The sequence below is a fragment of the Drosophila erecta genome, unplaced genomic scaffold (assembly GCF_003286155.1).
Source record: "Drosophila erecta strain 14021-0224.00,06,07 unplaced genomic scaffold, DereRS2 tig00000021-arrow-pilon, whole genome shotgun sequence".
NCBI lineage: Eukaryota > Metazoa > Arthropoda > Insecta > Diptera > Drosophilidae > Drosophila > Drosophila erecta.
In genome coordinates this window covers 6,358,380-6,373,653 of record NW_020825198.1, presented here as the reverse complement: position 1 = coordinate 6,373,653, position 15,274 = coordinate 6,358,380, and the positions used below count along the sequence as shown (strand labels likewise).

Sequence of the window (15,274 nt, the reverse complement as noted above, 5' to 3'; positions counted from 1 at the left end):
CCAGCTTTGCGTTGTCTGAGAAAATTCATGTTCAACTCAATCAAACTCAAAGCATTTTCATCAAATCAAGCGGTCTGAATTTTCCACTTTATTTCATTTATATTATTTTTTCTGTGCACCCACAAAGTATGCGATTTGTTGTGGCTGCTTTCCTGGTTCGTCACTTTCGGAGCGTAAGTTGCACAGGAAAAGAAAATTTATTTGCGTGTCGAGCAAAAAGGGGAAAAAGTGGTGGGAAAACCCCCGTGAAAATGCTGGCCATGGAAAACAATAAAGAAAACTCTGCGGCCAAGGAGTGAGGCGTATCCGCAGATGGAAATGGAAGCCCAGTGTTTTGGCGAGAGCAACGCAAAGCAGTTGCAATTAGTGTGGAGTGTTTGGTTACAGTGAGATGGCTGAAAGGATTCGAGGCGTGCGTGAATAACTTGGCCAAATTGATGAATGGGAGTGAGTGAGTGAGTGGGCGAGCAACCATAAATCAAATGGAAAGGTACGAAACCCTGATCGCACTAATGAATAGTTAAGGTCCTGGGCGAAAAGTTAGCGCAGCAGCAACAGTTTGATAAATGTGCGAAGTATCTCATCGAATTTAATATTTCCTCTAAGCTTGCAGGTTTTTTGAAGAAGCTTACAAGAAGTTACTGCAAGAAGTAACTTTAAAATGCAGAAAAGTTAAAATAGGATAAGTAAATAAATCCTTTGGAATAATAGTTCTTTGTAGAAGCCTTATTGATTTATGGAGAATTCAGCAAACCAAGGCAGCTTAGCTATGCGAAAATTCATAACTCTTTTTGGCTGACTGCCTCAATTGCTGCCGGTCGTCTGCTCTATTTATTTAATATTTATTTCAAATTTATTTATTTAGCAGGCCGGCACACTTGAAAAAAGGCCAAAAACGAAATAGAACACACACTCGTGCTCAGAAAATTCTATGCCAAACGAGGACCACACAGAAAAATGGCCAAATTCGGGGGTTAAAACTTTGAAGCCCCAAAAAGGGGGGTGAAATATATGTGTATATTTATATATATATATGGGGGCCATTTTGTTGCTAAAAGAGCAACCAAAGGTGTTTCAAATGTGTTGCCAAAGTGCTTAAAGTGCCAGGCAAACTATTTGCTCACAATTTTCTTGTTTTCCCGGGGTTTTCCACGTTTTCCATTTTGCGGGAAAAAGATCGAACAAAGTTTTTGCCCTGGTAAGCAGCCCAGCAAAGTGATAATGTGCACAAAGTAAAAGCAGAAGCAACCGAACAACCAACAAATACCAACAAATACCAACCGTGCAACAACAGCGAGTTGTAAAGCTTTTACACTAAACAACAAAGTTAAGCTGGATGTTTTACCTTGTACCTTGTGCAGCTGCACAAGTTTTATGACTTCAACGGAAGCGCAGAAATACGGACAATATCGGAGAAATGGAAACAACTCTTTTACAACACGCACGTGCAACGTGGCGTATGCGCAATGTCCGTCTCTCAATGGTTGTAAATGCATAAAGGATAAGTGGGATTGCGAAATAAAACCGAATAATATTATTTTAAAACAAATCCGCTTACATTGAATCGAACAAGCGAAATGCAAAGAAGATTGCGGCTTAGGATTGAAATGAAAGAAACCAACCAAAAACAAAGAGAAAACGTAGAGATATTTAATAAATTTCAATTACTCAAGGGACTGGAAAAAGCTGCTTGGAATAATGTGCAAGGCTTTGCTGAGATTGTCGGTACATAAAAAAGAAATTAAATAGCCTTAGATACTTTCCTAAGAAATTACCTTAAGTAAGCTTAATTGATAAGCATAATAAGTCCAATTTCTTGGAAATTTTTCTTCAAACGGCTTTACCCCATTCATGGTAGGCCCAAAACCTCACAACTAATTCTCGCAGTGCACAGGTACTGGCACTTGGACCTTCCACAGAGCGCTGCCAACAGAGGCCATCAAGATTGATTTATGTAAATGATTGCCACACTTTGCGCCAGATAATAAATAACCCCACGAAGCCAAAGGAAACTAATCAGAAACTAAAAGACAACAAAAGTGATAAAAGCGGAGGGGGAAAAGCTGGTGAAGGAATAAAAACCCAAAGGAAACTTCACCGTAATGCAGCACTTGGCTTTTGCCTTCTCTGACTGACTGACGGACGGACAGACGTTGCGAATTTTTTGCATGCCACTTAAGCCTTCGCTAAGCGTAGAACAAAGCGAAAGAGCCAGCCTCTGCCGATGTGAAAGAGACGGGGGATGGCTACAGTGGAACACCGGCAGACACAATGATATATGGCTGATTTGCGTGCCGCAGCCAGAGAAGTTTCCTTTCACAGTTCGCTAAGGGCAATTCGATATGCATACATCAAGTGCAGGGACACAGGACTACCAGTTCCTGGATCCAAATCCCGAGCCCACCCCCTGCGGGTCACGACCCCCATTCCACAGTTGTTACATGGCAAATAGTACGCAGCGGATTTGACAAATGGTCGGGGCTGGGGCCATACTAATGGGAAAACTCCAATCCGCCTCAAGATCTATTGTGTGCTCAGATGAGATCTGCTAAGTTGGGCTGCAAGTTTCCAATAGATGTTCACACTAGAGTTTGCGACAATTACAAGCATGTAATAAAAGTGCCATAGCCTTCGAATAAAGTTCTGGAAAAACAAAGATTGGGCAGAGAGTGCAAATAAATCTTAAAGAATTACACAGCACTTTGGCCACTTTGCAAAAGTTGTGGCTCTAATTGAATTATTTTCTTAATAATTTAATAAATTCCTGAAAGTAACACATTTGCCCGGCAGTTTGTTGTCAATTTTTCGCTTCCTCCGTGGACTAATTTTGTCGACCCTTTGAAGGACAATCTGCAAAAGAGCTAAACAACAGTTGACACTTGACTGTAATCGCCGCTCTCCAGGAAGCGAGCAAATTAAAAAGCTGCCAACTAATGGTCCGCACCGAAAACTCATTTGTGCACATGGCCACACTGGCGCTGGCATTAATGGCTGAGCACAGCGCTGGGAAAAGAAAAGTTTGGAATGAAAATTGCATAACTCCAAGCCGGTCATAACCCCCACTCAGGAACTCAGACACATGTGCAAATTGGGTGGCCGTGTGGGCGGACATGAAAGTTGCATGTAATTCCAGGAATAACGCTGCACATGCCCTGATATACTCGCATATGCATTTGTATTTGCAGCTTTTGATTTTGCCATTTTTCATTTCGGCATTTTGTTTGCCTAACAGATTTTACATCCAACAATTTGGGCGCCTTGCATTGTGCAGATTTCATTGTAAACCGACGGCACTGTGCGATGTGTGTGCTGTTGTAATAGAAATAATAAAAATATACATGGCAGGTTTTTGGGCTTATGAGACAAGGGGAGGGCTATGGCTCGAAAATAGTTTCAACAAGTTTAAAAGTTTAAGAGAGAGTTGCAAATCTGTGCACAGGTGGGGTTAAAGCTGGTGCAAAATGTAGGTGACAACCTCACAGCTCCTTTAACAAATTACATTTCTGGAACTCCTCTATTAGTTGATGTTGCTAAACTGTTTGGATGAAGTACCAGGTCCAATTTCCCTGAACTGCTTTATAGACCAGCACTTGTTCAATTACGGCTTGGAAAATCGTTTGATAGCCTTCATAATTGGCCCGTATCAGATGGTACTTCTGATTTTGCAGCTCTCGATAAGCGTTCGTCAACATCTTGAGCTCTGAAATTGGCCACATTTATGTAAAGTATACTTGAGCATTTCCTCTCTACCTGCCACATTAATTTATCTTTCCAGCCACTTGAGCATTTTCTGCTTTTGGCATGCAAATCCACCCGCACCACTCACCCACTAACCGTTCAAAATCAACCCACTTCAGCTTAAATTGCTCTCAAAACTAAAGCTCCTGCACATGTAGACACACACGTGGGGCGGACACAATCCGATGTATGTGGGACTAAATATAGCACCCCCGTTGGCGCTAGAGGGTTAAAATGTGAATTCCGGCCACTAAAAATAAATGAGAGACCAAAGTTGAGCCAAGTAAGTAAGGCTGCTATCATGATTGATTCACCGAATTAAGGCTAATTGCATAAAAAATATGAGGTGCACATGTAGCCGGCACTGGGGTTGAACCTCAATTAAGGCTAAAACAGCTAGGAAATACAACTGGAAAAAATTAAGTGTTACCCACGGAAAATGTTTTACTATACAAACTCAAGATTGATTTTTCTTCAAGTATTTAGCGTGTAATTTCATCGGATGTGTAGCACTTAACACCTCTATTATCCACCACACTGCCCTGGTGTTCGGCACCATTTTTTCCGGTGTATTAAAGTATATACAGATGGCGCCACAGTCGTGGACGTGGACATGGACATGGCTTCGGACACGGACACTCAACCCTGGGCACGTAAAAAGGAACTTGGAACTTGGCGCCAACGTTTTGCGTTTGGCGCAGACATTAAAATGCTTAAAATATCGATTTGTTGCAAAGGCTAGAAATAAAAGGCCGCCATTTGGGCCAAAAACGCGCCGCACGAGCAACAGTCTGCCACTTAAATGGCCAAGGAAAATGGGTGGCAAGGCCAGAAATAGAGAAAAGGTATGAGAAAGAGATTTTACGCTTTTCTTGCGCTCGTTTATGTATACTTTATCTTATATTTCAGCAATTATAAACATTTATTTTTGGGGAAAGGAAGTTAAACAGCAGCTTTTACGATGGGCAAACATCTATTTTTAGGTAAGAGGGAATGCAAAGCTATACATGTTTTTAAATATATTGTATATATAGAAGGTATTTTATCTATATCTGTATCTATATATACCTATTCCATCAACCGTCGAGCTAGCTGTTCTTCTAATTCCCAATTTCTTTAGCCATCAATCCGCCTGAGAATCTATTAATCTGCCTGCTGATCTGTATATCCTTTCACCTATCAGTTTGCCCAACTATGTGTGCGATTTATCGAAACCATCCATCTGCATGGGAGTATCAGTCAATTTACCTATCCTCCAACACCCACTTACTTTGTAGTTTTTTGGATAGCTATGTATATATGGCCGCATCCGTTTCTCCGCTTTCTTCGCCCGAATAGACATTTATAGCCCGAAAAGTTTGGTAGAATGTAAACCTGCACATCCTGGCCAGTTGCCTTGGCTATTTAGTGTGTGTCTATGGCTTCCTTTCTCCCCTTTTTCCCACCCCGCAACCCTCCCAATTTACCTTTTTTTTTTGGCCAAACTTCTGCCTTTTGCACCTGTGTTTTTTTGGGTAATTTCTGCCCACCGCTTATATGCCTTTTTTAGCATTCAGGCTTTATGTGGCCCCAAACCAAAGGCAAAATGGATGCCTATCATGACTGAAAACTCGGGTCTGATTTTTCCGCACTGTTATTGCTGTAATATGAAACAGTTTTTTTCCCACAACTTCTTTTTGGCCGTGTTTTCCGTTTTGGAGCGTTTCAACTTTCAGTTTTCGTGTGTTTCCGTGTGCTTTACGGTTTACGGTTTTGCTCTACGGTCGTCTACGTGCATTTTGGCCGCATATTTTCCGGTCGTGTTGCTACTGCCACTGTCGTTGTTTTGGATCATTTCACATGCACCCGGACCCGGAACCGTTTCCATTGTTTGTGCGGGGAAATTAAAAAAGACCGAGCACGCAAAACGAACTGGAAAATGTTTGTGGGCGTGGGCATGGCCAGAACAGGATGAAGTGGAAAGGAATTCGAATTGTTTACTTTTGCCTTCACTCGCAGATAACGTATAGTTATGGGTATTATGGGGGATATGCACGGGGGATTTATAGAGGCGACGATGCCCGTTGATTGAATGCCGGATTTTCGCATATTCTTTATGGGCGGGATGGGCGGAATGGGCGGAATGGGCGGAATGGGCGGAATGGGGATCAAGTGTTTCGCAGTAAAAGGGCGGAATATTTCTACGGATTTTTTGAAATTAAAACTGAACGTTTTATGGTAAATAACAATGGATTGCGTTCCAGTTTGATGAAAGTCCAAATGTTTTCGCATTGGAAACAATAATTGATGTTGCTAACAATTTCGATGTGTATTTAATTGAAAATTCACTGCAGGTTAGAGCGCAGAATCTGACTGTAAATAAATAGCTTTTCCAAAATTAAATCATTCAAAGCGTAAATAAATTCATAACAGAATATAAGCTTCCAAAATCCTACTTAAATATTTAATAAGCCTCGTTGTCTCGCTCTTCATTTACTCTGCCATCTGGCCTAATCCTCGGCAAAATTTCATTAAATATCTCGATGCCCGCCCTGTCTCATTACCAACTCCAGCCCACTTACAGCATTTGATAATTTAATCACTCCGGAATTTCTATTATTTGATTCGGCTTATTGTCGGTTAAATCACAGACAGATTGGGTTTTTGGGGCCAAAAAGCAATTTGAAGCAACCCAACGGGCCCACTAACCAACTGCCAACTGGCAAGCCGAACGGCAGCCAACTCAGCACACTTAACCACAAAAGGCACCGCCCAACCACTACACCACTCACCCACCTAAGCTGGCTAGCTGGCTGAGTGCTTAGTGGGGATGCCACATTAGGCAAATATGTAAATAACTTTTAAGGAATTAAGCGCACACACACACACACACTCGCAAGATGAATAGAGAGCAGAGGACCAGGAGCCAGGAGAAAAACGTGTTTGCTAGACAATGCATACTTTCTTGGGCCTTGCTTATCAGCCGATAAACAAGGCCTACAATACAATCGCTTATACGCCATGTTGCACCGGCACCGGTCTGTTGGACGGCGAAGTGGGGCATGCAACAGGGGGAAATCCCCGGCAAAGCGAACAGGATTGAGGCGCGTGGAGCACTGCAAGAAAATGGGTATTAACTGATGGAAACTACTGAGTTTGGGTCACTTTTACACTCTTTACGCTTAAAACAAGCAAAAACGAGTTGAACTGCTCGACTATCAGATACCTATCACTCAGCTAGTGGGAGAGCGAGAAAGAAATTAAATTTCTCTCTGTGTTTTAGGCGAAACCCATTAATTACACACACGTTTGCAAGAGCTCCAGGTACAGGAACAGTGTTCAGGAGCACAGGAGCATCCAGAGCATCCAGAGCAGCCAGACCAGAAGGCAAACCACAAGCGCGTCATTACCAAGCTGGGAAAACCAGAGATGGAAAGGGGAATGAGAGGTATGTTATTGTGGAAGAGGGACAGGATATTGAGAGCCCGACGCAGAGATGTTGGATGGTGCCAGCGGGAATTGGGAATCGTTTCACCGTCCGCCACGTGAAGTCCTGCTGCATTTTATCTGCTCCAGTTGCAGCGGAGGCGCCGCACTGGGAGCCAGTGGATGCGAAAGGGACGGTGACAGCCCCTGAGCATATTTACATTTGCTCGGCATTTAATGCAAGTGGGAATTACAAAAGGAGGGCGTGGCTAACGATGGTGTTGTTGTCGTCCTGGGTGTCTGCCTCCTGGCAGGCGATTTAAAATATTCGAACGAAGCCGCAGAATGAGTCGGGCAGGCAGTCATTTAAAAGCAGGAGGGGCTACGTTTGAGAGCATAAACGGAAGCAGCGTAATATGGAGTACACAGTAATAAAAAAAGCCACCCAATCATTTAGGCTAGTATAAAGTAAGTCAAGGGTGTCGTAAAGTATGCAACATTAAATTCAGACTTTAAATCGCCATCGCATTACATTTCTCGAAAAGCTTTTGAGATACACACAAAATCAAAACAATCCAACTCATTTAATAATTAGTTGACAAAAAACTTGAATTAACATAAGACTATTCCCCACAGATATCAAATAGCATCGGTAACTGGTCATGAAATTAATGACCCAGGCAGATTATATCAAAACACAATTTGTCTATTTCTTCCTCTGTAATACCCTGTGCTTCGAGCTCTTCAGCCAGCATTTTCCCGTAAGAGCGGTAAACAATAATAACAGGCAACAACAATGAAGCATGATGGCCCTGGGAGGATTACAGGACACATCCATGGAAGGCGGCTTGCGAAGGGGTCTGAATGGGGAGCACCAGGACCATGAGCTGAAACTGAAGCATCGGGCGAGTATGCGACTAAGTGTTTTGCAACGGAAATGCCGAGCTATCATGCAAAAAGCCACTGTCAGATTAACGAACCATGGCCAAAACAGATGGGGGGCGACAAAGGGGCTGAGGGGCTGGGGGGGGGGGGGGGGTGGTCTGGGCAAAGGGGCGTGATTGGGGAACCAGTAACGTAGGTAGCCAGAAGGTAAATGGCATCGGGAGATCCGCAGTGAGGCACGTGACGCAGCGACAGTCCATGACCAAGTGCTGATTTTTTATCAGCCGGAATGCGAGGAAGTGACAGGAAGAGAAAGCTGGGCCAAGTGCTGAACTGAACGAAAACTGGCAAAAAGGTTATTGACATTGTTGTTTCCACGCTCCACACTCCACACTCCAGACTCCACCACCGAAAACTTCCCATCTGCATTTCTGTCTCGTCTGATTCGTTCACTTCAAAAACTCGTAGACTTGCAAGCAAACAGACGGCGAAAAAATAGCAAATGAAAAATGATCTGAAAACGGGGAATTATGGAGGCTAAAGTGCCCTAACTTAAACAGAAACTTCATAACTTTCGTCTGAAAAAATAAGTATTTAAAATGGGATTGTATGGAAGTGTGTAGTGTGGTCTTGCATTTACTACAAAAATATTCGTGGACTTGTTCAAAAGATACAACACTATTTCATACCATTTCATACCAAGACTTTAAGGTCCTAACACTTAAGAATTTGTCATCAAATTCAGCATACCCAACACAATAGCTCAATTATTTTTGATCACCAATAAAATGCACTTCCCCACACTTTCGATTCCCGGCACTTGTGTGTGTGACAAAACCCTTGAAAGCATCATTGGATCCTTCAAACGGGGTCCAAAAACCGCTTAAAAAGCATTGCATACTTGCAGGCGCCTGCTTGAGAAATACAAAAAATAAAAAGGGTTTCCAAAGTGGCAGCCAGGACAAAAATAAAACGCTGCACAAAAACAGCAGCGGAAAAACAAAGCAAAGTCAAGCGGAACGTAACAGAAACTGCGCAACTTCTGAAGAGGTGGAAATGCTTTTTAAGTATTAATTTGCGCAAACACTCGACGCAGCAACGGAAAAGCGATGGGGCAAACAACAAAGCTGGCAAAAACAAGTTAATAAAGCAGTTGCAGCTGTAGCACCTCCTCAATTTCAGTTCAGCTTCTACTCTGCTCATTTCAAACTCCTTGTTTGCCTGCACTTCACAAAACTGCAATCTTGTCATTTAGGAAATTGGGCAACTTTTTCTTAAAAGTCTGCTTCGAAAGCACAAAAGTCGAGCACAGCAGAAGCTAACCACAAAATAATGCAAGTATATTTATATATTCTTGAAATTAAGTGAAGTCAATTAAAAGCAAACTGTAAGTCTAATAAAGTTCCGTATTAATTATACAAAAATTGTGAATACACAAGAATAAACTTGAAAAACTGTTAAGTAAAGTACTTAACATCAAACATAAAGGAATCATAATCTCGATGCTTTGAGACTTCAAGACATACTCTGACTTTCAGTCATTCAACCATTCAGCCATTTTCTGCAAGTGTATCTCTTTGGGCAATGTCCCACTAATTGTGTGCAACATGGTCTATCGCTTTGCGCAAACACCTCGCCCGAAACACGTAGGACACCCACAGGACACCTCCTTTAAAAGGTTTCCCGGCCAACCCCTTCGATACGCTTTCTCTTCATTCCATTTTTACTGTTTGCGTTAATTGAAAACTTTTTTTGCCAGCAGATATTCGTATTTTTCGCAGCATGGCAAAAAACAAAACTGAATTGGAAAACTTTTCTAGTTTTTCCACGCAACAAACTACAAAACGGGGTGTGGAAAGTTGTCGTAAGTAGAAGTGCAACTCTGAGTTTGCAACGCTTTGCCGCCTTTCATTTGTTTAGACCTCCGCCTGAAAGCTTTAAGTTCCAGTGGTCTACCTTTCCCACCATCAAAAAAATGGGGGAAAAAATAGCCCAAATTCACAGCCAGACTTAAAAGTGTTTGTGTTTCCTCTTAGAACTTTGGCGGCCAATTAGTTGGTTGCACTGAAATCCGACAGAGGGACGGGATTTTGGGGGCTTCAACTGGTTGTGGCAGCTGTTATATTCGAGACTTGGTCTTGGCCAAATCGGAAATCCACTCTAAGCTGTTTGGGTTTCCGCATTTTTATACCCGTCACTAGTAAAAAGGGTATACTAGATTGGTTGAAAAGTATGTAACCTGCAGAAGGAAGCGTTTCCGACCACATAAAGTATATAAGTATATTCTCGATCAGGATCAGTAGCCAAATCGAACAGGCCATGTCCGTCTGTCCGTCCGCCTGTCCGTATGAAACGCATACAAATTTAGAATTTTTTTTTTTATGTTATGATGTAAAAATTCAACAAAATAAAAAAATGTCCTAAAACTGAGGTTTCAAACTCCATAACTCAACTTATCTTAATCGGATTTTGAAGTGGAATACCTCAAAATGTTTCTGGCGCAATTCTCTAAAAATCTGCATTCAAAATTAAAAATTTATTTTTTTTAAATTTTTTTGTAACTTTTTTGATGTTATGATGTTGAAGAAATTCAAAAAAATAAGAAAAGTCCTAAAACCGAGGTTTCAAACTCCATAACTCAACTTATCTTAATCGGATTTTGAAGTGGCATACCTCTAAATGTTTCTGGCGAAATTCTCTAAAAAACTGCATTCAAATTTAGAAATTTATTTTTTTTCAATTTTTTTGTCATTTTTTTGATGTATGATTGTACAAATTCAAAAAAATTAAGAAATGTCCTAAGGCTGAAGTTCTAAACTCCATAACTCAACTTATCTTAATCGGATTTTGAAGTGGAATACCTCAAAATGTTTCTGGCGCAATTCTCTAAAAATCTGCATTCAAATTTGGAAATTAATTTTTTTTCAATTTTTTTGTCATTTTTTTGATGTATGATTGTACAAAATCAAAAAAATTAAAAAATGTCCCAAGGCTGAAGTTCTAAACTCCATAACTCAACTTATATTAATCGGATTTTGAAGTGGCATACCTCTAAATGTTTCTGGCGCAATTCTCTAAAAAACTGCATTCAAATTTAGAAATTTATTTTTTTTCAATTTTTTTGTAACTTTTTTGATGTTATGATGTTGTAGAAATTCAAAAAATATAAGAAATGTCCTAAAACTGAGGTTCTAAGCTCCATAACTCAACTTATCTTAATCGGATTTTGAAGTGGCATACCTCTAAATGTTTCTGGCGCAATTCTCTAAAAAACTGCATTCAAATTTAGAAATTTATTTTTGTTACATTTTTTTGTAATTTTTCTTATGTAGAAAAATCAAAAAATATAAAAAATGTCCCAAGGCTGAAGTTCTAAACTCCATAACTCAACTTATCTTAATCGGATTTTGAAGTGGCATACCTTTAAATGTTTCTGGCGCAATTCTCTAAAAAACTGCATTCAAATTTAGAAATTTATTTTTTTTCAATTTTTTTGTCATTTTTTTGATGTATGATTGTACAAAATCAAAAAAATTAAAAAATGTCCCAAGGCTGAAGTTCTAAACTCCATAACTCAACTTATCTTAATCGGATTTTGAAGTGGCATACCTCAAAATGTTTCTGGCGCAATTCTCTAAAAATCTGCATTCAAAATTAAAAATTTATTTTTGAAAAATTTTTTTGTCATTTTTTTGATGTATGATTGTACAAAATCAAAAAAATTAAAAAATGTCCTAAAACCGAGGTTCTAAACTCCATAACTCAACTTATCTCAATCGGATTTTGAAGTGGCATACCTCTAAATGTTTTTGGCGCAATTCTCTAAAAAACTGCATTCAAATTTAGAAATTTATTTTTTTTCAATTTTTTTGTCATTTTTTTGATGTATGATTGTACAAAATCAAAAAAATTAAAAAATGTCCCAAGGCTGAAGTTCTAAACTCCATAACTCAACTTATACTAATCGGATTTTGAAGTGGCATACCTCAAAATGTTTCTGGCGCAATTCTCTAAAAATCTGCATTCAAAATTAAAAATTAATTTTTTTTTAATTTTTTTGTTACTTTTTTGATGTTATGATGTTGAAGAAATTCAAAAAAATAAGAAATGTCCTAAAACCGAGGTTTCAAACTCCATAACTCAACTTATCTCAATCGGATTTTGAAGTGGCATACCTCAAAATGTTTCTGGCGCAATTCTCTAAAAATCTGCATTCAAAATTAAAAATTTATTTTTTTAAAATTTTTTTGTAACTTTTTTGATGTTATGATGTAGAAATTCAAAAAATATAAGAAATGTCCTAAAACTGAGGTTCTAAGCTCCATAACTCAACTTATCTTAATCGGATTTTGAAGTGGCATACCTCAAAATGTTTCTGGCGCAATTCTCTAAAAACTGCATTTAAAATTAAAAATTTATTTTTTGTTCATGATGTCATGATGTTGTAGAAATTCAAAAAATATAAGAAATGTCATAACCGACATGATTTTAATGACAACAAGATTATTGTCTTCTCTGAGAGATAAAACAGTGAGAACAGTACAAAGGATACTTGAAAGGATGCAACACAATTATTCGTTGCATACCCTTTAATCATTTTTTTTTCCAAAATTAAAATTTAAAATAGAAATAACTTGTGTACTTACGATTTCCCGCTGCAGCTTGGCGATGTTGAAGTTTGCCTGGGCGAGCCTTACACTTAAGGTGGCCACATCGCTGGTCAACTGGGCCCTTTCGCCGGCATTTCGATCCACCAGCTTGAGCATCTTGTCCTCCAGACTCTGGTTGACCTTTTGAACCCGCTTGTGCGATTCGTACAGCCGATCGTACTTGTCCTGCCACGCTATCACACTATCCTCGAGCTCCACTTGACGCTCTGTTTCCCTCAAACAGGCCGATTCCAGGGCATATAGCTGTGTTTGCTTCTCGATTAACGCCTGTTGCAGCTGCTCAATTTCCGCTGCCGTGGGGGCGGAAGTGGCAAGGGGCGTGGCAGATATAGCCGCCGCCGCTGTCGCCGTGGATATTGACGTTTTTGCAGTTGATATCTCCGCTGGCTTCGGATTGCCCGCTGTGGCCGCCTGCAATTGAGTAAACACGCAAAATGAAATTATGAGCTGCAAATATTTTGTAATTAATTTTGCTTCCGGAGAGCCCAAAACAACAACGCATACCGGACGCAAAGTGTCACACGGTTTCGACTACAGAAGACACACTGAAAAGCGCCGGACAAAGCGAACTCCGTCGAATGCCGCGGACAGCTTCATTATTTTGCCAGTGGATCTCCTCTCCCGGTGTTTTTTTCGTTCTTTTGCTTAATTTTAAAACCTCATTTTATAAAGCTTTGAGCGTGCTGTGTCATAAAAATGCTCATCATGCACGGGAATTTGTGAGCAGAGGGAACTTAACCCATAACGTGCAGCATCTGCTGCAGATAAGGTATTAATCAGCGGGTTAAGGTGGGGTGAAAGGTGTTATACCCTCTGAAGTTCTTTCGAAAATGTTCTAATTACTTTGATTTCAAATAAAAGGAGTGATATTTCATTTCAATTTAATTGCCAGTTTCAAAAGTGGACCATACTCTGAAATTTTTCAATTCCGTACACCAAGTACAAGTACATTTATTATTTAAATAATTTAGGAAATGTATTTAGGAAGCACACAATAAGTCTTTAAATCCATAAATACATACACCCCACAATCCACAGGGTAGAGTATAGTATAGAACATGGATCTGGAGCTCTTGACAACTGATAAGCGCAGTGTAAATGTGGATTATACAGCACACAAACAGCGGGCAATTCGAAAATCATTGCGAGTGTAATGAAACAAGAGAGACAATTTGAAGAGAACCTAAAATGAGATAATACCTGAGAGCTTTGGGCTTTGTAAGCATTTAATCAGCCCAAACATATATACATCTATGTTAATATACAAACATTTAAGTAAATCTTTAAGAATGAAACAATTAACAACAAGCAATATTCATACAATATGAAAAGTATTTAACTGACATTCGCCAGTTATTTAACAGAAGAAAAGAAGAAAAGAATTGCGTTTTGTCAATAAACCAATGTTTTGCTCGAGATAAGACACACAAATATTTAACTGACAGGTCTGGAAGAATTTTCTATTTCCTTTATCTTAATTAGAATTGCCAACCATGGTCGACACCTATAAAAACGCGGTGGTAAGCTCAAAAACCATTGTAAATCCATTTTGGTTACAGTAGCTGCAATACAACATGATTTGGATTTGGAGCCTAATTACACTGGGAATAGTTGTTGGCGCAACGGGAGGCGTGTTTATTAATTCGGTTTAGTATTTAAAATCTTTCAACGAATCAAAACTGATTTATATTTTACAGAGGACCGAAAGTTCGATAGCCCCAAGCACAACAACAACAAAGGTAAAATCTGCCAAACCCTAAGACCGCACTAAATTATGCGGAATCCCTTTTTCCAAAATAGTTGTTTATGTTAAAAAAATGTATATTTATCTCTTAGCCGACATCCTTAGCCGAATCGAAAAATATGCAAACTACTGTGGATCCATTCACTGCACTCGATAATAAAATAACCAATGATCTTCAGAATATTCTAAGCAAGTATGAGCGTGAATGCATGGGTAATTCGGAATTTACAGAAAATATTGACCTCGTACGCAAAGCGGCAAAATGGAGCAAAGAACGTTTGGAAGATAAGTTAGACGCTAGAAAAGATTTCAATATATACAATGAGAAACGTATTTCTCTTGAACAACAAATTGATGAGCGCATAGAGGCCCTCAATAATATCCTGCCTACCCAACAACCGAATAGTCGTTGCTCAAAATTTTACTTGAAACAAAGAGAAACTCTCAAGAATTCCAAGCAACTTTCGAATAAAGGAAAAATATCCGCTTTACATAATAACACTGAAATTTGCAAGAGCAAGGATAACGATGATTACGATTACTATTACGATTATAATTACTAGCATAATCAGAAATCTGAAATGTATTTATATTTGAAATTACAAATGAGTATCGAAAATGTTGAATAAAGTATAAAATTACTAATAATACTAGTAATACAAATGTCTTTTGTACATTTATTTAATTTATTTCAGCTTTGCCCAGTTAGAAGAGTACCGAGTACTCTTCCTTGTCACTCCAGTCACGACCTCTTCTAATCCATAACGCGGTTATCAATATCAATACTCATCCATCTCCGGTTTGTCCAATTAAGTTGGGGAATGTCGAGTTT

At 39.5% G+C, this 15,274-nt stretch overlaps 2 protein-coding genes across 4 annotated transcripts in view; one reads left to right on the top strand and one right to left on the bottom strand.

Annotated features, from left to right (window-relative positions):
* LOC6546254 overlaps positions 1 to 15,274 on the bottom strand; it is a 40,034-nt gene that overhangs the window by 13,658 nt on the left and 11,102 nt on the right. For 2 of the 3 annotated variants that reach the window (XM_015158320.2, XM_026976464.1), the window contains exon 2: positions 12,675 to 13,109. In XM_015158320.2, coding sequence (XP_015013806.2) covers positions 12,675 to 13,109 — 435 coding nt within the window. Of the gene's footprint in view, positions 1 to 12,674; positions 13,110 to 13,202; positions 13,415 to 15,274 lie in introns of those variants that run through there. The other variant, XM_015158321.2, reaches the window with a different exon arrangement.
* On the top strand, positions 14,129 to 15,005 carry LOC26526519. Its single transcript, XM_015158808.2, has 3 exons — positions 14,129 to 14,344; positions 14,396 to 14,437; positions 14,535 to 15,005. The coding sequence occupies exons 1-3, from the start codon at positions 14,273 to 14,275 to the stop codon at positions 15,003 to 15,005; spliced, it is 585 nt and encodes a 194-aa protein (XP_015014294.1). The 5' UTR covers positions 14,129 to 14,272.

Excerpts from the sequence above, each read along its gene's own strand:
- LOC26526519 (XM_015158808.2), top strand. The coding sequence starts at position 14,273 with ATGATTTGGATTTGGAGCCTAATTACACTGGGAATAGTTGTTGGCGCA. Across the intron at positions 14,345-14,395 it reads GAGGCGTGTTTATTAATTCG|AGGACCGAAAGTTCGATAGC; the intron begins GTTTAGTATTTA and ends TATATTTTACAG. Across the intron at positions 14,438-14,534 it reads CAAGCACAACAACAACAAAG|CCGACATCCTTAGCCGAATC; the intron begins GTAAAATCTGCC and ends TTTATCTCTTAG.